The sequence below is a fragment of the Netta rufina genome, assembly GCF_964035555.1.
Source record: "Netta rufina genome assembly, chromosome: 23".
In the NCBI taxonomy this organism is placed as follows: domain Eukaryota; kingdom Metazoa; phylum Chordata; class Aves; order Anseriformes; family Anatidae; genus Netta; species Netta rufina.
Genome location: NC_140147.1, coordinates 1,325,190 through 1,347,503, shown reverse-complemented (window position 1 = coordinate 1,347,503; position 22,314 = coordinate 1,325,190). Strand labels below are relative to the sequence as shown.

General features: G+C 45.9%; 1 protein-coding gene across 7 annotated transcripts in view; it reads left to right on the top strand.

Annotated features, from left to right (window-relative positions):
• Positions 1-22,314, top strand: part of NFYC (nuclear transcription factor Y subunit gamma) — a 28,024-nt gene extending 5,710 nt beyond the window's left edge. For 3 of the 7 annotated variants that reach the window (XM_084300727.1, XM_084300728.1, XM_084300726.1), the window contains exons 2-10: positions 4,298-4,410; positions 7,745-7,816; positions 9,367-9,480; positions 11,706-11,801; positions 15,735-15,908; positions 16,663-16,821; positions 20,394-20,501; positions 21,245-21,304; positions 21,832-22,314. In XM_084300727.1, the coding sequence (XP_084156853.1) occupies positions 4,306-4,410; positions 7,745-7,816; positions 9,367-9,480; positions 11,706-11,801; positions 15,735-15,908; positions 16,663-16,821; positions 20,394-20,501; positions 21,245-21,304; positions 21,832-21,951 (1,008 nt within the window). In that variant the 5' untranslated portion in view covers positions 4,298-4,305 and the 3' untranslated portion in view covers positions 21,952-22,314. The remainder of the gene's footprint in view (positions 1-4,297; positions 4,411-7,744; positions 7,817-9,366; positions 9,481-11,705; positions 11,802-15,734; positions 15,909-16,662; positions 16,822-20,393; positions 20,502-21,244; positions 21,305-21,831) is intronic. The other 4 variants (XM_084300730.1, XM_084300729.1, XM_084300732.1 and 1 more) reach the window with 4 other exon arrangements.

Here is a 22,314-nt window from a genome sequence, read left to right as displayed (position 1 = left end):
TCTGGGAATTTTCTCCCTTTGCTGCTTGCTCCGTGCCTGCCAAAACTGCGCTGCAAAGAGCAGCTATTTAATGATGTTTAACTGTTGAAATACCAAATATCAAGTGTGACCCTTGTGCTCCTTCAGTCAAAGAAGAAAGGAAAGTAAAATAACCAGTGCAAACAGCAATCCAGATTATTTTGTTTGCTTTAACTTTTAAAAGAAAACCAGTCCAGCGCTGGTTTTTATGTGGTGGTTTAATCTTCGCAGCCTGGCTTTTTGGCTTGGAGGCCGGCTCACAATTTGTAGTGTGGTTTCTGTGCCATGCCATCCTGCTCGTGGCTTTCTCCTACGAGCCTCGGGTGTATTTATGTGCAGGCACAAAACCCTGCCCAGAATTAAAAATAGTCTGCGCGTGTCTTCAGCCTTTCTGTGCGCGGTTTAATGAGGACTGCTGCTGGACGGGGGGCTTTGAGCGGGGCTGTTCGGCACTCGGTGCACTGCAAATAGAAACCTCGGGTGTTATAAATTGGGTACAATTCCTGGGATTTTTGTTCTCCTGAAAGGGCAAAGCAAACTGACAATGACCTGCCCGAGACTCTCATCCCATTGTGTGCCTGCTGCGTTGAGGTACGGAGCTCACCACGTTTTCTCCAGGTGCTGTAGGATATTCCCTCGTCCCGTGTCCCCGAAGCAGTTTGCAGCAGCAATTCTCGTTCCTGCCGAGCCTGCCCAGGCAGCACCACGTCCAGGAGGAGATTCGGGCTCAGTTGTGGCTTCGTGCAGCTCTCTGCAAGATCCAGGCTGTAATTCCACATCGCACTCAGTGTCAGAGAGGTTATCGGGGCAATTTCTGCTCTGCATGAGCAAAATCAGGTTGGTTCCTCGCGCCTGCTGCCTCCCACGGGGAGGAGCACGAGGTGCTGGGGTGGCAGCAGCAAAAACCCCAAATCCCAGCAGTGCTGGTGGTGGTGGCAGGTGGGCAGTGGGTGTCCCACAGCAGGTTTGGCACCACTGGGGTGAAGGGGCCGTGTGTTGGAGGTGGCCACCCAGGCCCCCCTCGCCTTGGCCTCGCAGCTCCTTTGGGCTGAAATCAAACGCCGTGCCTGGGAGGGATGAGACCAGAAGTAACGTGTTGGAGGCATCGGGGAGGCAATGTTCAAACGGTGCTTTGAAGATAAAATGCACGCTGCTAAGTGCTCCGAGAAGAAAGGGCTGGAAGACACCCGAAGAGGTCATCCTGTTCATGCTTCTGCCCTGAGGCAAGACCAACCCGACCGGAGCCCTTCCTGACTTGTTTGTGCAACCTTCTCTTAAAGACCTTAGGCGAGAAGCACTCGGTGCCCTCCGCAGGTAATTTAGGCTGGGATTTAACTCTCCTGACCACCAGGGCAATGTAGAAACGTGCACCTCGTCCAGCGCCCTGGAATGATCCTCCCCGCAGCCGGGAGCAGCAATTTGGGGTGCCAGCAGTGTGTGATGCTGCAGGAGGGAAAGGTTGAAAGAAAACTGAGCAATTGCAGCAGCTTCGTGTGATGGCGAGCTGGAAGGAAGCGTTTGGATTTTAAATTGGGTTGGTTTTGCAGAAAGCCTCTTGGGTTTGCTTTGAGAAATTTGGAAGTTTGTGTTTTCATCCAGAGTGCGGCTTCAGAACCTTGTAGGTTTGTGAGCGTGACCTTGTCCCGCTACCTGAAAAGCTGCCTTGGATATTTAGGTGTCTTACAGGAATGGAAAAGAGTTTCTGTATCTTTGGGGTGAATGATTTTGGCCCATGTTTGAGCATTAGCTTTATTTGTGATTTGTTACCTGTGCGTGATGGTGTTAGTTCTGACGCTGCAGGGACAGCATCACCACGGCTGTGACGTGCTGAAGGACTTGTGGTGTACACGGAATGGTAAGGGCAGTTTTGTGTTATCTCCTGGGAGTTTTCCACCTCGTAACGGGGAGGTGGAGCTGGGCCACTTCATCTAGGACTGGAATTCCAGGATTGTGGCCTGAGGGCGTCGTGTGTGCTGAAAGCAGCGAAATAAATTGGTACCTGTTGAGCTGGAGGGTTTTACAAAGCACCTTGCTTTCTCCAAAGGTGCCTTCAGATGAGGCAGGGGTGGATGTTCATCAGGAAGGCAGTTCTGGGACAATCCCATACAGGTGTTGGCTATGATGCCCCAAGCTTATCTGCAAAAAAAAATCATCATAAGATGCAGCGAGTTAACAGGGTGCTGGGATCTGACTTAGTTAACGTGAGCTTGGTTGGTAAACGTATTGTAAGGCCACAGGGGGCAAAACCAACAAAAAAGAAACAACGTGGGATGGTTGAGGGGATCCTGAGGCAATCTCAGCAGCGATTCTGTATTTGAATGGTGGTAAAACCTTGGGGGGGGCTTTTTTTGCAGCGGCGTTTTTCAGAAATACTCGTTTCCTTCTGATTTGTGGCTGTAATCGAAGGACGTTGAAGCGAAGCGTCTGTCCGAATTTCCATCTCTTTGCTTTTCAGCCTCTCCCTTCAGACTTAGCCATTTTGGGGGACTTTGGTGTCTTCGTGGCTGCTTTGTGCTCCTCTGAAGCGAGCTGCCCCAGGATCTTGTGTTTAATGCTTGTAGGTGATGTGTTGCGATGAGCAGGAGAGCTCACATTGCCGCATGTTGCTGGCTGATGGGCTCGGTGAGCACCTTTGGGGCCAGGCTTCAGCATTTCACCCTTCAGCTTCTTTTTTCCTGAGTCTGGGAACAAAATGCTCGCCTTCCCGGGGTGTATATCTATGACATCTATGTCCTGCTGCAGACTTGTTTCTGGAGTAAAGTTTTGAGTAGCTTTAACAGGCTTTTTCTGTTCAGGCTTTTATTTTGGCGTCTGTAGTTATTTTTTTCTCTTAAGTTTACCAAAAAATCACCCTGTCGGTGACTCTTGCTGCGACTCTTACCCAATTTCCTGACAATCCTCATCAGCAGTCTCCTGAAGCTCAGCTGTCCCTTGGGCAAGCAGCAGGCTGTTCACTTTGCCTTCTGAAATCAGAAAAAACCTGGGTCTGCCTGAAAGATAGGAATTTTTTGGATTAATCAAGAGGATTTCTGAACTCTAGGTTGTTCGAGGAACTGTTGCTTCTGAGGGTTTTGTAGCTCGTTGTATTCCGGCACGGCGTTTAAGTGGGTTGAACGCAAGTCATTTGTATTTCTCAATAAAGCCTTGAGAAGTGATTTGGCTTGTCATCGGGCTGGATCGCATCTCCAGTTGCAGCAAAGCCCCTGGCTGGTGGTGGTGGTGAAATATTGCCAGCGTGGAGCAGATCTGAAGCATCAGCTTCTATTTATCTGCCTAAACTCCTCTTTGTCTGGATTTGACACCGCAGATCAAGGGGGGGGAAATCAAGTGCCAATTTAAGATTGTCAGTAGACTATTTCTCTCTCTGTATTTTCTTATAAATACTTGAACTATCTCAGTTTGTGGGCGGGCAGGATTGTCATGCAAATAGTTGTCAGGGAGTCCTCAGGTCGCTGATTTCCATCGGAGCCCTGCCTGCCGTCCTCCCCGTCTTGAACTCTTGCCTTGAGACTGCAAACACGATCCGTGCTCCTCCTCGTCATCCTCCCCAGGTTAATTAAAGAAAAATGCAGCTCTTCGTAGACTCTGCTGGCGTTCAGCACAGTGCCTCTGTGCATGGGAGGTGCCAGCCCTGTCCCTTGGGGCTCTGCTCCTCGGCCGTCCTGGGTGTAAGCGTGTGTTGGGCACGGCTGCCCCTCGGGGATCTTGCTGGAGCCAGGATCCTGCCGGTGTGCTAAAAACAGTGCAAATCCACCAAACCGGACACCTTGCAAACAGGCACAGAATAAATGATTTAATTACAGTTTTTAGAAGTAATATCAGGCTGACATTGATGCTCTGGCTTCACTTTGAGGGGTGTTTGGTGCCGTGTCCCGCGCTGTTGTTGGCTGCAGCAAGCAGCAGAAGAACTGACTGTAGGGCAGGTGAGCACTGCAGTGCGAGCTGTGGCTGGCCATGGTCGTGGTCTGTAACTCCTTGTGAAGAGGCAGAGCTGGAAGAAGGAATCAGCAGCCTTCAGTTCCTTTTCTTTTTTCTATATGTTCTTTTTTTAATCTTTGGAAAACCAAATAAAATTAAATCAAAACACTTTGCGGAGGCTGTGAGTATCTCTCACGTCGTTGCCGGGACCTGCACTGGCAGATCTTTGCCAGTTTTCCTGGCTCTGAGCCAGGCTGGCCCCTTTCTGTGTTCCTGGGATTCGGAGGGAATCTGCGTGCCTTTGACTCCCTCATCCTTCCCTCAGCACTAACCCTTTCCCATTTTTCTTTTTTTCTCCCAGTTTCCAGCATGTCCACAGATGGCAGCTTCGGTACAGCTGGCAACAGCGATGCCCAGCAAAGCCTCCAGTCCTTCTGGCCACGAGTCATGGAGGAGATCCGCAACCTCACAGTGGTAAGTGTCCTCTCCAGTTGTGCTATTTCTGGAGGATTAGCCTCTTTTTGGACGTGTTCCTGCTGCTCGTGGGGTTGGCTGTTCACACACAGCGAGGTGGCCCTAAGAGCTGATCATCGTCCAGCTGGGTTTTGGACTGTTTGCTACAACCCTCAGAACCTGAGGCAGGCACTGGAAGAAAGAAGAAGGTTAACAGAACGTTTAACAGGCTAAATGATAACCTTGGCAGCTTCTTGCACAGGTATTATGGTCTGGGGGGCAAAGAGGAAGGGATTTTAAAATATATTCAGGTATAAGGGGAGCTGCCAGCAGGAGGTTAAGGGATTTGAGACCATGCCTCACGCTGTAGCAGGCTGTTCAAACTCAGGAATACAAAATCTGCGACAAGCATTGCTTCCATGTAAGGATATCCTTACCAAAATACACCTCTTAATCCTCCCCACCCCCGTTATGGATTCAAACATCTGGCTATTGGCAGCCCGTTAGGATTTTGTGAATGGATTTTTGGGTTTAGGCTTCCGTGTGTAGCTGTCGTGCCCTCTTTCAGTCAAGCCTCCTTTGACAAGCCTGAAGTCTTGCAACTCCCTTGAATGCCAAGCACATCATCACTTGCTTTATTAATTTAAAGGCATTTGATTAAAAAAAATCAGGTATGGGCTGAGAATAAGAATATTCAGTAGCTTCTCTTTTGTTTTTTTTTTCCCATCCCCAAAAGAGATGTGCCTGAGAACAAGGGCATATAATAAAAATGACTTTTCAGGAGAGATTGATAGATGACTGTGATACTGTGGTCCTGAAAGCACGCTGCCGTGCTTGTAATGTGACTGGAAACAAAAGAGCTCCAGTGGAAGATGGGCTGTTCAAAGTGAAAACCCCAATCAAGGAGTTTGAAGATAAGCTGCTTTTTTCAGCCTGCGTGCGGATAGTTGATTAAAGAAACAGATGTAGAATTTTGTATGCATAACCAGAATTAATTACTTTCCTCTTTTCAGTGCAGTGAATTCTGGTGTTCGAGAGCTGTAGTTTGTCTTCATCTCCACATGAAAGGGGTTTATTCTGCAGCTTATCAAGGATGGGCAGCTTAATTTTTAACTGCTGCATGAATCTATTTATTGCATCGCAAGGTAGTAAGGCCCTGAAAAATTAGCTGAGGATGCTGAAGGGGAGATGGCGAGGAAGAGGGATAACAGCAGCGTAATCAAACCCTGAAATTTTTTGTGCATCTTATTGAAAGGGCTCCCGTGTTTGTGGACGTAAGTACCCTTGGAGCTCGTCTGCTTTTACTGCGTAGTAGAGGTCAGAGCAGCTCTCTGGTGGAGAAGCCTGCTCTGCTTGCCTGCTTTTCACAGCTCTCTCTGGTTCTGTGCACTTGCCATGTGCCACCACTAGCTGGAATTCAGGGGAGGAGAGAAGGGAGCTGCTTTATAGGAACGAACCAGAGGTCCCTGTTCTCTGCCCCGCAGGACAAAAGGGACTGTAGCCTGATCTTGGAGAAATAGGAAGCGAGACCAGGCTGAAACCAGCACTTCAGCTCCACAGTGAGTTCGAAGTGGCCTGTGAACACATCGAGACCTAATTTGGAAAAAAGAAAAGATGAAGAATCGGTGCCTGAAGTTTGTTGTGCTGGGCAGTAGCCAGTAGTGGTCATGCTTCCCTTCAGCATGGCACTTGCGTATTAATTTTGATTTATGTGACGTTTGCCCGTCAGCCTTAAAGGAATAAAGGAGCTTTAAATTTCTGCGATTTCTCTCACCATCTCTTTTCTCTAATGATTTTAATAGCATCGTACCTTGTGCAACGCACTTGGGAGTGCAAGTGTCTGCTTGCAGCTCTGCTGCTCGTGGAAGTGAACTGCTTAGCACCGTGAAGAGCCTTACAAATTAGGAATTTGGTCTTCATCTTTCTTTGAGGCTTGCCCAAGCCTCACGGGGCTCTTTAAAAGGGAATGAGCTTAAAAAAAATAAACTCCAGAAAACCTTGGGGATATTTTTTCATGCCCTAGCAACCCCTGAAGCTGTTTATGTGGCGGTCACTGGCTGGAAGTGCCACCCTCAGCACGCCGTGAGTTCAAGCACCAGGTTCAGCCCTGGCTGCTCTCTTCTCCCGTTGCCCCAAGTCCTTCCAAAACACCCCCCTGGCCCTGCTGCTGCCACATTCACACTTCTTTCCAGGGCAAGGGCAGACTTTTCTATTTATTTATATATATACAGACACACACAGCCCTAAAATAAGATAATTTTTTATATATAACTTAAATAAAATACCCCCTGCTGGAGTGCTGGCTGGGCCATGTACGGCTTCCATATTTTGTTTCAATAGAAAGCAGCATTTTCAGCATTTTTTCCCCTCTTTTGTTTCACTAACATGTCTCGCAGTGCTCTCTTCCCCAGAGAAATGAGTTTCCTTTTATTTCTTTTGACATTTTTGTAGAGAAGGGAAAAGATGTTTTTGAGCAGCCCTTTTGTGGGCAGGGATTCTGCATTCCTGACGCGATGGTACGTAGCCTTTATCCCTCTTTTAAGGGGCTCCTGTTAGCAAAGCTGCATTTTTTATTCCTCTGTATCTTCGGAGAGGGGAGACCAAGGCTTGTAGTGAAGCTCAGCAGCTTCCCTCACCCCCAGAGGGAGGTGTTGGTGCCTCCTTCCACGCTCGGTGGCATCTCTGTTGCTGCACACGTCGGGTTCGTGCTCACAGCTGAGCAGGATGATTGATTACAGTGACAGCTCTCTCTCTCTCTCGCCGTCTCTTAAACCATCATTACACCATTTTGAGTCAGCGCTTCTTTTTGCTGGAGAATTGCAAGAAATCCATCTGAAAACGGGAACGGAAGAGGTTTTTGGACAAGGCTCTTGCGGAGGTTTTTGACACCAGAACCTGTGTTGAACAACAGTGAAGTGCAAGTAAAGGATTTCATCCTGTGGCCCTACAGAGCTCCTGTTTGTCCTCATTTTCTCAAGTGACTTTTTGCAAATTCCATTGCTTTCTGGGTCCTAAGACACCTAATTGAATTAGTTGCTTCAAATACCCATTTCTGCCTCTATTTATAACATTAGAAACATTCTGTTCTGCAGAATGACTTCAGCTTTGAGGTGAAATTGTAACTGCAAGTGTCTGACAGAAGATTGAAGTACAACTGTACCAGTATAAAACACAGAAAAACAGATGAGAATGCTTGAATCTGCAGAGAAACTGCCATCCCTCAAAGAAACTAAGTTATTTTTATCTAGTTTTAGCCAGTTCAGTTTTGGACAGTACCGATTTATTTTAACATTTCTTTCTTTTGTTTTCAGTTAAGTATCGCTAAAGAGTCTCTCAAATCTGAATCTCTCTGCAGAAAGACTTCAGAGTTCAAGAACTGCCCCTGGCTCGTATTAAGAAGATAATGAAGCTAGATGAGGATGTGAAGGTACAATCGTGGCTTTTTTTCCTAGGTGTTTATGACCCTTCTGGTGGATGTTGTAGCGATAATTCCTTGCAATTCATTACTCATTATTGTTACTGTGTATAGTTATTTTTAAAGCACATTATAGAGCAATTGCCTGGGATGCAGTATCAGCTGGCCTGGTGTAATTAAACTGAACTGGGAAAGTGGAGTCATTTGGGATCTTTGCTTAAGACTTTTGCAATTGTGCTTGCTTCCGTTAAACAGCAATTTACTGCATCGTTCTGGGCATTTTCTCCTTCATTTGTTTTCTCTAGTGCTTAACTGTTTTTTTCTCGTGTTTCCTCCTTATTTTTCTCAACTCTTTCACAAAGCTGTAGGGTGTTTAATGTGATCTCACGTAAACGTGTGATATGCTGTTTAAAGTTCTGCGGAAAAACAAATAATAATTTAGGTAGATAACATGGGTTTGATACCAGTATTTGAGCTGAACCCTTGACGTGTGACTGATGAAGATAACACGTGAGTTGAGTGATGAAAATTTAGCAGCATTTTATGAAAATAGAGGAAAAGAGGAAGGAATCACCTCTGGGATGTTGATGCTTGCACTGCTCCAGTCCTCCTTGTTTTCTAAACTGGAGAACTGTCAGATGTGTCTCTCCTAAGAGAGCAGAGAAAGGTTTGCAGTTTCTTATTGTTTTTCTCTATGTGACACCATCCTTCTCGTAGGACAACCTTTAATGTTTAAAAGAGATTCAGGAAAAAGGTGTGTGTTGTCCTCCTGTGCAATGGAGCTTTTCATTCGGCCTGTAAATGGAACGAACCCAAGCCGCTGAGGTCCCAAGTTGCTGCCTTACCCAAATGAGTGCTGTTTTTTTGATAATGAAGGGAAAGATGAGATTTAAGGGGAAATCAAGTCTCTGGCCTTCCTTCAAGCATTATTTAACAAGAAGCAGCCTGTTCTAGGAAGTCATCACTAATGCCAAGCCAGCTCATAATGAAAGTGCTGCACTTGAGCTAGGTACTTCTTAAGGCTAAGGAATTTGGTGATCTGGCGAGGTGCTTGTGGCTCCAAACCTCCTTTGCAATTTCTCCATTTATTTCAACTTACTTTATAGTTGTAACATCAATATAGGAGCCAGGCTTTGTAACGAGCCCTCAGCCTGTCCTGCTCAGCTTCTGCCCTCATTCAGAATTGTCCTCACGTGCCAGGAGGAGGTGCTGGTTGTTACCCATAGCCAAGAACGCGCTGATGCCAATTGTAACTGCACGTTGCTGGCCTACCGTAATCCAGCACGATACAGAGCTCACGTCTAACTAGGCACGTATGAAACAGGCTTGGAAGACAGCCTGTATACGATCAGTACTCCTCACTGCGTGTTTAACTCCAGCCTGGTAATTATTTGGAGTGTCAGCCCCGCAGATCTTCTGTTACGGAAATTCCCCAAGCTTCACCGTTAAACAATGCAACCGTTCAGATTTGAGTAACGTTATGAAGTTACCCTGACTACCGCTCTGCTGCATTAGAATATTGATGGTAACCTCAAAAAAAAACCCTGTAAATTTAATTACAGATGATCAGCGCTGAAGCTCCTGTGTTGTTCGCCAAGGCAGCTCAGATATTCATAACAGAATTGACTCTGCGAGCGTGGATACACACAGAGGACAACAAACGCAGGACTCTGCAGGTAACAGAGTTGCTCCTACCTAGCCTTCATCTGCTTCGTAGGCTGTTTCCAACTTCTTGTTTCCATAATATGAGGTATGTTTTGTAGACAGTAACTTTAGTGCCTGTGTTTATCACCACAAACCTGGGTACAAAGCACAGGGCCCCGTGTAACTTAAATGCGTTTTGCTTAACCTGGTCTTAAAAACAAACAGACAACAAGAAAAACACACAGAGCTGCAGCTGTCTGCTAATTGTGGCCTGTTCTAATTACTTGGGGTGTCTGTAGCTGTTGAACTTCATCTGATTTGTTTTTCAGTAGCGATTCTGCTAATGTAAGCTTGTGGCTGCTAGTCTGGGTTGATAAACGTGCAGAGATGAAAACAAAAACACCCACCTCTGCAACAGATCACTGTTCCCTTTGGACTGGGAGTCAATTCTTGGTGGTTCAGGAGTAAACTGTAGCCCTCTAGGGTCTTTTATGAAAAATTTGACGTGCTTTGTCTTAAATATTGATCAGAACTACCTGACCCTGCAATGACCATCAGTCCAGGCCCTCAGATCAGAGGTGAGAGAAATTTAGGGCCATGCTGCATCTCCCACACCCCGGTGCAGAGATTGCCATGGTGGCAAGCAGACAACTCTGGCTTCAGTCCAAAGCCGTGCTGTTGAGTGGGTGTCTAACCACTCAATCTTCCCTAAATTGGGCTAATGCAACTTCCTTAATCCAGGCTTTAATGCAGTTACTGTGGGAAGGGTTATTTGGTACACATACCAATAACATGATGCTTCGTAAGCAGCAAGTGTTAACTCGGGCACGTCCTGTTAACAGCTTTCAAGTTGTTATTTCAGAATTGTGCTTAAATCCTGATCCTAATGTATAAGACCTTTAATTGACCCAGGTTTTCTTTCTGAGAGCTTTGCCTCCCACAGCAGCTGCCATCCTGGAACAGCTGCTCTCCGCATGGACAGTGCAGCTGGAGGAATGCAGGCTCTCTTATCAAGCATTTAGGAAAAAATTTGGAGTGGAGAGGTCTGAGTTATGGGAGTCTATTCCGAAGGAAATTGGCTTGAACCCAATCCTCAGCATGGAGAATGAAATATGAGAGACATCTGTTCAATAAAAGTTTTCTTCCTGGTGAAGATACTTTTATAATGTATGCTGCCTGCAGAACAAAAGAAATGTCTCTCTTGTGCTTTCTATGTGATGATTGTTTGGCACTTAAATGCCAAGACAGTATGAGGTTTAGAAATGTCAACTAGCCTGAAATGTGAGGATTGATAGTCTTTTAAATCTTACCCACTCATTAGGCAGCGTAGGCATCTTTGTCTCAACTCATGTTCATATACATGCTTTATAAATTTATCTTCAGCTAATGAAAATGAGGCTTTTAATAGCTTCTTGAATCAGCTCTACTTTTTAAGGTGGCTTGCAGAAATTTTTAAATGACAGTACCTTTTTTTTTTTTTTTTTCCTTCAAGACATTCAGTCTTCTTTATCCTAGGGTTGTTTCAGAACTTAAGCAAATACATTTAAGTGATGACTTATTGCTGGCTGACTCTTCGTTCAGGTTTTTAATGTTTTGACCTGATGCTAATGTTTGGTTTTCTTTTTTTGGTTAAGATATAAAGGAAAAAGGTTTATATATACATTGTATGTAGCAGTTTTAAGAAGATATTTGCCTTGCCAGTTTTTCTTAAAAGCTCATTGGCTCTTGCACATCCTTTTTCTGATGCATGTTTGGCCAGTTTGCTAAGTATGTTTTTATCTTCCTGCTTTCTTTTAACTATTTTGCCCTTCCACATGCTGAAGCCTGTTCTCGCAACATCTCTTGGGATTCCCCAGCCCTGAATAAGATGATCCTGTGATTCTTTTTTTTTTCCTCCTCTCCCCAACGTGTATTCTACATATGTTTCTAGTAATGCAGTTTCTAACAGTCATCTTCATCTTTTTGCAAAGCTTTTTGCACAGATCTTTGGAGTGGGTTTTTGTTTGACTTTTTAAAATTCTTTGTTTTTAACAATTCCCCTTTTTTAATGTGCTAAAAGGTTTGTGACTGTTGTCATGAGCCCTCTGTAGTGAATTACATCAGTGCTGTTGTGAAGAATCTGTTTAGGCCTGGTGGCTGAGTAGATGACTGTAAAAACCTGAGTTTGTTAAACACCTTTGATTAAAAAGCCTTGACTTTATTCAGTGAGGAAACCGACTTCTAAAGCTGATGAGTGGTTTTCTTTTTGTTGTTCTAGAGGAACGACATTGCCATGGCGATTACAAAGTTTGATCAGTTTGACTTTCTCATCGACATCGTTCCCAGGGATGAGCTGAAGCCTCCAAAGCGGCAGGTGAGACAGAGAAGTGGTTGCCCTGTTGTCTGTCCTTTCCTCGGTGCAATTTCACTCTCTAATTGGTAGAGTCTTAATAAAGAAGTCCAGAATCTCAGGTTTAAACATGAAGTTTGTGCCTCTTTTTTTCACAGGTTTCTTCACAGCAGTTTTTGGGTTCTTTTTTTTTTTATAGTTTGCGTAAAGATTTACAGAAGTTTAACTTGGGGATTTAATTAAGTAACAAAAACATTGCTAAAGAGCTCTGAAAACAAATGTTGCCAGCATTTAAAAAAAAAATAACTTAAAAGTGTGCTGAGTCTGCATCCTTTTGAGTGTTGTGAAAGGAAGAAACAGGCATCTTTGCAGGAGGTGCTACTGCTATGCACCCTTTGGGGCAGTCATTGCTACTGTAAACATCCTTGACTGGAAGCTGTAAGGTGTTAGAAGGAGCTTTCAGTCGGATGTTTACAGCGGCAGGCTGCTGCGGTCATCTGAGCACAAGATGTCCTTTGAAAGTTAACAGGCTCGTGCTTCACAAAGCGCTTGGTTCCCTCGTGTTTGAGACGGTGACAAAATTGCAGCGAGGTGGGGGTGAAGCTGTCTTGCTGCTTCAAATGCACAGAGAAACAGATCCAGATGAACTCATCTCCTTTGCTTAAAATCTTGTTCTTTTTGCTGCTCAAAGTTCACCAGCCCAGTGATTATTGGTCTCTCTTCGTTACACGTTGCTTGAGAAAACTTCTGGGCTTCCTGCTGCTGGTGCACCTCTAGGGAAGGGTTTGGGCAGGGCTGCACCTTGCTCAGCAGCTCCTGGAATCCTTGCCCAGGGCTTGACTGCAGCAATTTCTTCTCTGAACAGTAGATTGCAGTGGCTTATAACAGTTTATGTGCTTTCTTCAGCTGTTTTTCTGGTACTTTTGGAGGTTTGCAGTGCCTTAGTCTTTGAAATGTGCAAAATGATCCTTAAAATATCTTTCCTTATGGGTGCTACTGGAGAGGCTGGAATACTGTAAAAACAACTTGCTGGCAAGTGGTTTACTTGGAATACGAGAGATGTCAAAGAAAAGATTCCAATATAAATCAGGACAGCATGCAAGAAGATACCTGCTCTGAGCGCAGAGGCAGTGGCCTCGTTGTAGATCTGGATTTTGGAGGTGGTTGTTTTACTTTTTGTCTTGAAATCCTCATGGTCCTACTGCCGTGACCACCAAAGGGAGGAAATCCGCACTTCATCCTTTTTGGTGACATCCCGAGTTGAGTTAACCTTGGGTTCTGATTTCCAGAAGCACTGTGACTCTCTAGTAAGTGAAGAAAACGCCTTCCCACGTCACGGTATGTGCAGGAGTGTCCACCCCAGTGCTGCAATCAGCTGTGGTTACAATTAGTAATATCTCAAGACTTCATTACTGGTGTGCTGGGAGCTCTGTGGTCCATACACAGGGTGAACATCTTGTATGGGAGCATGGCATGGCTCCTTCTGCTCTTCATCACAAGTTCCCTGCTTTATCCCTGCAGTAGTACAGGAGAGATGACTTATCCAAAGATCATCAGTTCAGTATTAAATATAAAAACAAAGCAGCAGCTGGTGCAGCTGCTCTCAGTGTTGTGCTAACTGGGGGGAAAGGGAACCCCCATTTCAGTTTGGTTCAGGTTGCAGTCTGAGGTAAGGCAGGAGAGTTCTGGCAGTGCAAATTCAGTTCTTTTAGTGCCTCGTTCAGTTATTCTACGTTGTAGTGCTATATATATATTTTTTTATATATATATTTATATTTGAGTACTCGGTGTTGGGGAGGGAGAACATTGCCCATATTTTCCCTTGCCTGGAGCCTTGTGATTTACAGCAAGAAGAAACCCCTCGTGATTTATAAACAAATTAATGCGTGAAGTATTTTAGTAGCCTGTGTTGGATGCGTGCAAGTTGCTAGGTTCACTTGTCGTGATGCGTCACACCAGAACTGTCTGTAGGATTGCACAGCATCAGCAGCGGGACCCCGTCAGGTTTGGACCGAAATAGGCCTTGGAGATGAAATATTCACTCTTTCTGAACACTGCTGAATCATTAAAAAAGACTTCTAGCAGCAAGAGAAGTTTGGAGAAATAGCTGCCTGATAACAGCCCAGGTCAGGACTCTACAGTGGAAAATATTCCTCTGATTCAACAGTGTTGAAAAGTAGCTGCCTGTAGGCTGACAGCCTGCGCTTTTTGGCTGGGGGTGCAATCTGTATTTTATCTCTACCACGGAAAAGACTGTTTGACAAGTTAGTGTTGGTTACGTGGAGGAGCTGGGAATGAAGCCGTGACTGTTATGTTGCTCTGGTAACTAAAGCTATGGCCTGAAAATAAAGGATAGCAAGCCATGCGATATAACCTACTGCGAGCAGATGGGGATTTGGAGTCACTTCGGTGTCTAGCAAAGGCACCTTTAACCTGGAAAACCTTAATTGAGGTTTTGGGTAGGAACTGAGGATTGGAGTGCTCTAGAAATAGCGTGCCCAAGGCCTGGGCTTCACAGGAACAGCGACAGCTCTCCTGGGCGTGCAGGGTTATGATGAGCTGGAGACGTGTCCTGTTGAATGTATATTTTAAATTTGTTATTAATCCCTTCCCTAGAGGATTGGATGAAGCGAGGGGGAATTAATCGGTGAACTGCCGTGTGTAGGAAGTCCTGCACGTGTTTGGTGGCTGGCGGTGCTGTGGGGCAGCGCCGATGTTTGCTCTGAGAGCCCCGCTCCGAAGTCACTCCTTGGTTACAGCCAACTGTGAACAGCTTAACCTTTGGGGCGTGATCTTCTGGTAGGCTGTTGAGAAATCTCCCTTTGTTTAGCTGCTGTCCCTCCCAGAGGCTAGCATCTGGGGGAAAAGGCTCTCTTACTCAAGCCTGGTGCCCATCAGGCAGCGTTCACCAGTTCTGTTTTAACACAAATTCTTCTTTTTCCATCCAGTTGGGGATGCTGAAGGTAAGCCACGAGCAACCTGCTGCTAATGCAGGGGAGCAGAAGGGACTCGTGCAGCCTGGAGCCTACCATGTTGTAGCACGTGTAAACATCCTACACTCTCAGCTGTGAACTCGAGGTGGCTGGGAGAGGATTGTTTACGCCTTCTGCCATGGAGTGAACAGCTGGTGAGCCGCATCCTCTGCGAGGTGCAGACCTGACTGCTCCTCCGGGGAGCCTGAGGGTTTGGAGTCTTCAGCATTAACTGCTTGCCACTTAATAATCGCTCCAGATCTTGCCTAAAATTCCCTGCTTAAGATATTGTTAATCGTAAGGGGTTTTTCTTTCCCAAAGACGTCCTTAGATAAAGCAAAACATCCATGTTGCAGCCTGTGCTTCAGTCCGTGAGCTAGAGCAGAGGCTTTTTCTTCACGCTCTTGAGAGATTCCTGCTAGCAGCAGAATCAGGCTGCCAAGAGCCATGGTGCAAGATGAAGTCGTTACGGATCTGGAAAAGCTGGGTTTAAATAAATAAATAAAGGCACTACAGCATACATCAAGTGCGTGCCTTCTATTCCGAGGGGCTTAACATCAGAGCTAGATTAAGATTTGTGTTGGACGTGTGGGCTAAGAAGAGGGTTTTGCTGACAGCTGAGGCTCTGTGAGTCTTCCTGGTGCATTTGCAATTCATTCAGTGCTGAGATAACAGGCGATGATGGAATTTACTGATGAGGAGTTGCGTGGTTTTCAGCTCTGGTAATTTTATACATTCGCTTCTCATAATGAAATTGGTGACTGCGTGATTAGACGTAAGATATTGGAAATGGTTTTGATTTCCATACAGCTGAATAAATCAGGAAAGCCGGTTTGGATTTGTCATCTCAGGGTTACCTGAGTTAAACTGTTAGGGATGAGGGGTTGATCATTGTTTCCCGTGGAGTATGCTTATGGGAGATGGGGTGGGCAATCTCTGTGGCTCTGTTCCCTCCCCGTTCACCTACCTTTTCCCTGTGCTGCAGGAGGAGGTGCGTCAGGCTGTGACCCCAGCCGAGCCCGTCCAGTATTACTTCACGCTCGCCCAGCAGCCTGCTGCAGTGCAGGTTCAGGGGCAGCAGCAAGGGCAGCAGACCACGACGTCCACGACCACCATCCAGCCCGGGCAGATCATCATCGCGCAGCCGCAGCAGGGGCAGGTGAGTGCTGAGCAGGGTTTGGGGGCTTTGCAGCTCAGTGCAGCCACTGAAACCTTTAGTCAAGAGCAAGCAGTGGCAGCCGTAGGATGAATTCTTTTTTTTCCCCATGCAAGTGAAGCTGGAATAAGTTTGAGGCTGTGTTTGTCCACTGTCAATCATGTGACTCTCACTGTGTGTTTTTTTTCTCCACTCCTCACCTTTATTAATAGCATACTGAGGTTAGGAAAATGATTTGAAAAAACAATGAAGAGATGCTTTAAGAGGCACAGTGTTGACATTGATAGAGAAACGGGGCCTGCTCTTCTTTCCTTATTTTTTTTTCCTTTATTTGGCAATCGTGGTGTGTTGGTGAGGCTGGTGTGGCACCTTTTGCTTTTGTAGGAAGCAGGTTCCAGTTACCAGCCCACTGCCATCTTCAGAGCTCTGAAGTCTCAGTTTGAGCCCTTACTGGCAGGCATTTTCTTGAATACATGTGGCGTGTCTCCGTGCCTCTCGTTGGCACAGTTACCTATCTGTAAAATCAGAAAATCAGCTTCCTGCTTCACAGCAGCGCCGTAAAGATAAGCGTGCAGGAGCAGGCCAGGTGTTCAGAGATGTTAATAACGAGGATCACGCAGGTCCTGGTTTCTCTCCAAGGCTATTTAAGCATCAGGAGATAACGGTGGGTCTCGGGAGCAGCCTGCCTGTCGCTTTTGGCATCCTGTTGACCTGTGTCAGGTCCTTGCTCGGCCCTTACCCGCTGTTCTGAACGCAGACCACCCCTGTGACGATGCAGGTGGGAGAAGGCCAGCAGGTGCAGATCGTGCAGGCCCAGCCGCAAGGACAGACCCAGCAGGCGCAGAGCGGGACCGGGCAGACCATGCAAGTCATGCAGCAGATCATCACCAACACGGGAGAGATCCAGCAGATCCCGGTAAGGCTTCTGACCACCAGAAACGTGTAACGTTGCAAACGAACCGTCTGCTGGTGTTCTGGCATGAGACTGTACATGGATGCTTTATTTTTTTTTTTTTTAATTGTAAGAGGAAGTTTGGATTGAGTGGTGTGTTTCCTGCACTAGGAGAGGAAAACAAACCAGGTGTGATGTGAAAGGGGGAATAAATCCAACCCGTCTAGTGCAGACTCAGTGCCCACCACCAACACTTTTCCCCTGAGTGGAATACTTGCTGTTAGGAAGCAATAAATAAAATACTTCCAGGGTAAACCTGAGTTCTCCACTACAACATGGTTTCAATAAAGTGTAATTAACTTCTGTTGCCTTTTCTTGGTTCTGCCTCTGCAAATCTGAAGTCGGGACCTGGCAGACTGAGTGGGAAAGGTGCCATCTGTGAGTTATTAATAAGCTTTTATGTTATAAAAAATATTTTACGAAATACTTTGGAGGAATTGCTTTGCAGAACCAGGAAATATCTTCTCGCTTTCACATTAGCATAGATCTGCTGAGGCCTTAAGAACGGGATTTTGAGTGCCCAACATCAGAGGTAAATTTTGGCACATGTCCTAGGTAAACACATGGGTCAAAAAATGGCATTTTTTCCCTTCTTTGTAGCTTCTAACAACCACAAAGCTGGGTCTCTTGATTCCCATCTGGAAAATTTCGCACCTCTTAAAAAAAATCCATCCAGTTCTGTGTACTTAACCAGCAACACGAAGGTCAGACCAAGTGACCGAGACAAGCACTTCACTTTGATTTCTCTTATTACGAGGCTTCCCCATGGCTGGGGCAAAACCCATCTTTTCCACAAGTCTGGCTTGTCAAGGTTCGCTAAGCTTCCCCCTGTCTCTTTGTGCTTTGACACAGCATCTGGAGAAAAGTTCAGGTGGTCGGTGCTGCCAGATTTTTCCAATTCACCTCCCACTTCTTCTCATCTCTTAAATCTTCAGCTAATTCCGACTGCTCGGCTTAAGGTGTTGGTCCGAAAGGAAGCTCACTGCTTGCCAAATGCGGTGTTTTCCTACAAGCAACCTTTTTTCTCCTCTGCGCTCTCCACTGCCTTTCTCTTACATTCTTATTTTTTCTTTCTTTATGGAAGCCTCTCTGCAATAGTTGTTCTTAAAAGCCTTTGGGAAGGAGATCTGCACCCCTGCTTGAGTGAATCTGTTAAAACAGTACCGAGTGTTGCAGCATCCTCCTTTGGTTTGGCAACAGAAGAACAGTTCAGACTTGTTTTCCAGTCGTCTCTGGTGAATGCTGCAACTCCCTGCAAGAAAAGGATTTGGAGATCTACTGAGGGAAAGAAATCTTTATAAAGCAGCTGTGAGGGGACCGTAGCGTTGTGCACAAAGTGCTGTTCTCCACGTAGGTGCATCCAGTTGTAAGTGATCATGTGCTTTATGAAAATATGTGTCTGGAGGCTTTTTAATTAGTGCCTGCTTTTGGCCAGGCATTTTCTTCTACCGTCCTCTTGCCTGGGAGCATTTAAGAGCAGGTAGTTATGGCCGGTCCTCGGATGCTGCTTAAATTAACAGATATGAGATAAGAACTGTCAAGTGCCCGAGCATGGAAGCTTTGTCTTCAGGAGTGCTTGAGTCTCTAACAAGCATAAGACTATAAAACAGCGCAACTTGGGAGTGGTGATTTAATGAAATACTCACAATTCTCCCTTCAGCATTTAGCAGAGATGCTGTTTTGCCTGTAGTTAAACAGATCTCCTTCTAATCACAACGTGTCGAAGAACCACAGTGTGTGGAAGATGAAACACCTTTCCCCCTTTCTGCTTCCACCAAACGAAGGACAATGGAGCGGGGGAGCCGTGCGCTCACCACGAGAGCTTGTTAGTGCCCTCACCTGGAAAGCACTTTGTGTGGTTCCACAGAGCTGCAGCCCTCAGTCTATTCAGTGCTGCCATCCATTTTGCTCTTTCTGCTGTGCTTTTATTATTTTCCCCTTTCTATCTCAATACAGTTACCATTGTCTTCTGATGGTTCTTTTTTTTTCACCCTGGTATCTGTTAGGGTTCAGCTAAGAATCCTTCTTAACGCAGATATAAAAGTTTGAAACTCTCTCGTAAAACCAGGAGCACCTCTGAAGATTGCAAGAGTGCTGAGAGAATCTTCCCAAAACTCTCTGCTGGCTTTCCACACGCTCCTGATACTCTGCTTCTTCCCTGTGTTTGCTCTGGGACTGTGGGTTGCCTGTGGGAAGGTGGCTTTATTCTTTTTAAAAACTGAGCAAAGTTGGAAGGAAGGAAGCCTCTCCATCAATTAAATGGTAATCGTTTGTTTTCCCACGTTAATTTTGTGTTAAATTTCATCTGTATCTTAGCCTAAGCATTGCCAGGCCAGCTCTGTGGAGCTTACTGACAGTTCTGGAAGAGCAGTTTTTCTAAATGGCTTTGATCCATTCTGTTGGTAGTATAGTTAAAATCGAAGCAGGAAACCCCCAGCGTGGAAAACATGCTCTGCAGGCAGATCTCAGTGCAGAAACAGATTCTTTATTGAAATGTTTATGCTCATGTGGAGTTTATTTGCTCTTGAAATAATATTGGAGCTTTTAGACACAGCTGGTGAAGTCAGCGGTGTTTGTGTAAATGCCAAGCCCATGTTCTAGGCACTTCCAACCTTTGTCAAGTGAGCCGTGTTCAAGTGTTTTGTGTGTCTGTCTTCACCCTTTTTAAAAAGAAGAAAACTTAAAATATTTTTTTTTGTGTATAATTAACCTGAAGGCTATGAATCTATAAATAACGCGAAATGAAAAATTCAAGAGTAATATCAAGCATGTGGTGAGCTTTTTATTGCTTCTCAGATGGGTATTAGCAGTATCAGCTGTTTGTATCACAGAAAATGCAAAACGAGAGCTGAGGTTACTGCGATGACACTTCCTTCACATCCCACTCCCCCAGGCATCTACCCTTGCAAGATCTGGGTTGTAGGAAATAAATCTGCGTTTGAACGTAAAACACAAAGCACCGACACAAAGAATTGGCCTCTGCCAGGTGGGGAAGAGCTGTAATTAAAGGTTCCAAATACTATCTTGCAATATCCCTGGGTTTTGTCATCTGCACTGCCTTCGTGTATTTGAAAATTTCCCGTATTTTCTTTTTATATTTTTTTGGCAGAATGTAACAGGAGTGTCATTGTGTGCAGCTAGCTCGTGAGAGCTTTCTTTATGTGAAACAATGCATCGAAGTCGTAACTTGGTTCTCCTAACTAAAAAGACAAATGAGTGTCCTTGATGCTTTCGGAAATTTAGCAATTAATATGCTTTAGCTACTAACTGACCACTTCCATTCTGGAGAAAGAAAGAAAGAAGTGATGTGGTGCTTCTTTGGGGTTTCCTTCAAGAACCTGGAGGAGTTCTGTGGACATCGTTCTTGCTTTGGCAGGTAGTGGTAGTTGCTCATCTCAACCGGTAACCAACTGAAGCTTCCCATGGCATCTATTACTCTGGCTTCTGTTGTGGAAACGAGAAGGCAAGTTTGTGTGTTTCAGGTTACACAGTTACCTGTTTAATTTTCTTTCCCTGCCCCCTCCGCTTGTCTCCAGGTTCAGTTGAATGCTGGCCAGCTGCAGTATATCCGCTTAGCCCAACCTGTGTCAGGCACCCAGGTAGTCCAGGGGCAGATCCAGACGCTTGCAACCAATGCACAGCAGGTACGCACTCTGACGGCAGGGCTGACATTAACTGTTAAAGTGTTGTTCCCTAGCTCCTGAAACTGCAAAGTCCAGTTGAATTTTACCAACTCTTGGGCTAGGGTTCCTGCGTTTCTTTTCTTCCTGTTACCTTCGTCAGAATAACGAAGCGAGGAGCGTAGTGGAAGTTTCCTTTACCTGTACGTGAAAGCTGCATGCGTGTGTGTGCGTGCGTGCGTGGCTCTCACTGTATAAAGCTCGTGCTGCCTCTGAGCTGATTGCAGGTAAAACTTCAGTTCATCAGCCTTCTCTTTACTTCTGCTCCTTCTGGCTGGGTGAGGGAGGAGCAGCAGCAGCGCACGCTCTCAGGAGGGCTGTTGTAGAGGTGAAACATCAGGGCCAGCGTTGCTGCCAGCAGGTTACCTCGTGGTCTTGGTGAGGCTGGTCACCAAGGGATTCTTCTCTGCCTGATAGGAGAGCTGCTGCTTTTCTGTGATCCTGGAGCCGCATTCTCCTGGTGCCAGTCAGAGAGGACATGCTTGTGTTTGGTTTGGAACAGCTGAACCCCATGTCCCCTGTTCTTGACTTGCAGTTAGCACCAGCATGACTGCAGTCCAGCGGCATGAGATGTATCTTACCACGTGGTGGGGGAACGAAGTTTGGAAGAGTCTAAATGCTCTTGAAAGGCCGCGGCAGAATATTTTGGTGGGGTCCTGGCCCTCTCCAAAATGCCCTCAGTGATCATCCTTCTCTTACCCTTGCAGATAACGCAGACAGAAGTCCAGCAAGGACAGCAGCAGTTCAGCCAGTTCACAGATGGACAGGTAAGAATTTGGAGGTTGTTGGTGCTACGTCCCTTTGAAGTCAAAGGCTGGAAAGACTGTTTTAAAGTCCGTGTGTTCTGGCAAATTGACTCCTCCAGGTAAAACCCTGCTACTGCCACCAAACCCTAAGCAGACGCAGGATAAGTGAATGTTGTGCCACTCTTAATTCAGGTGGATTCTTCACATTTGGCTGCAGCTCCTCCAAATCAACCCAGCCCCTTGCACTCTGCCTAGGATGCATTTTAATCCTAACCAATTCAAGAATAAAGGTCCTAACGTTTAGCTATTGACTATTGCATAAGCAGCGCCAACTCAGTCTGGGCATAAGAAATTCACAGAATTACTCCAGACATCCATTGCTTAAATCCTATCAGCGGCGCTTTGTGCTCTGTTTTGTGGGACAGATATGACTTGGACCTGGGAGCTGCTGTTATCAGCACCACTAAACTCGTAGGGTTAATGTGCTCGGAGGGAAGGAGCGCTGTGTGTGTGTGATGAGAACTGACAGCCCTTTCTTCCCCCTCCAGCAGCTTTATCAGATCCAGCAAGTGACCATGCCTGCAGGCCAGGACATCACCCAGCCCATGTTCATTCAGTCCACCAACCAAACCTCAGACGGCCAGGCCACGCAAGTGACAGGGGACTGAGGGCACCTCGTGTCTCCGTGTGGAAACAAAACCACGTTACAGCCCCACGCTGGCCGTACCGACCCGGTCTGATGAACCCATCTGCTTCTCTGTATCCGTGCTCAATATTCAGCCTACAGTAGGCTGCGGTCTCTGGTGCACTATACGCCTTCCTCTGGTGGCTATGAGAGAATATCCAGCAGACACTGACAAGAAGGCAATATTTGTATTTTTAATTTCAGAAGTCAATATTTCAGTGTATTCAGCTGCTCGTTCGACCCCCTGGAAACTGAAGAGAAGTCATCGAAAGGAATTGGCAGCATCTCATTGAACGATGTGTAAAACGTTTTTATCTAGTGAAATGATTAAAGGGTACTGCCTCTG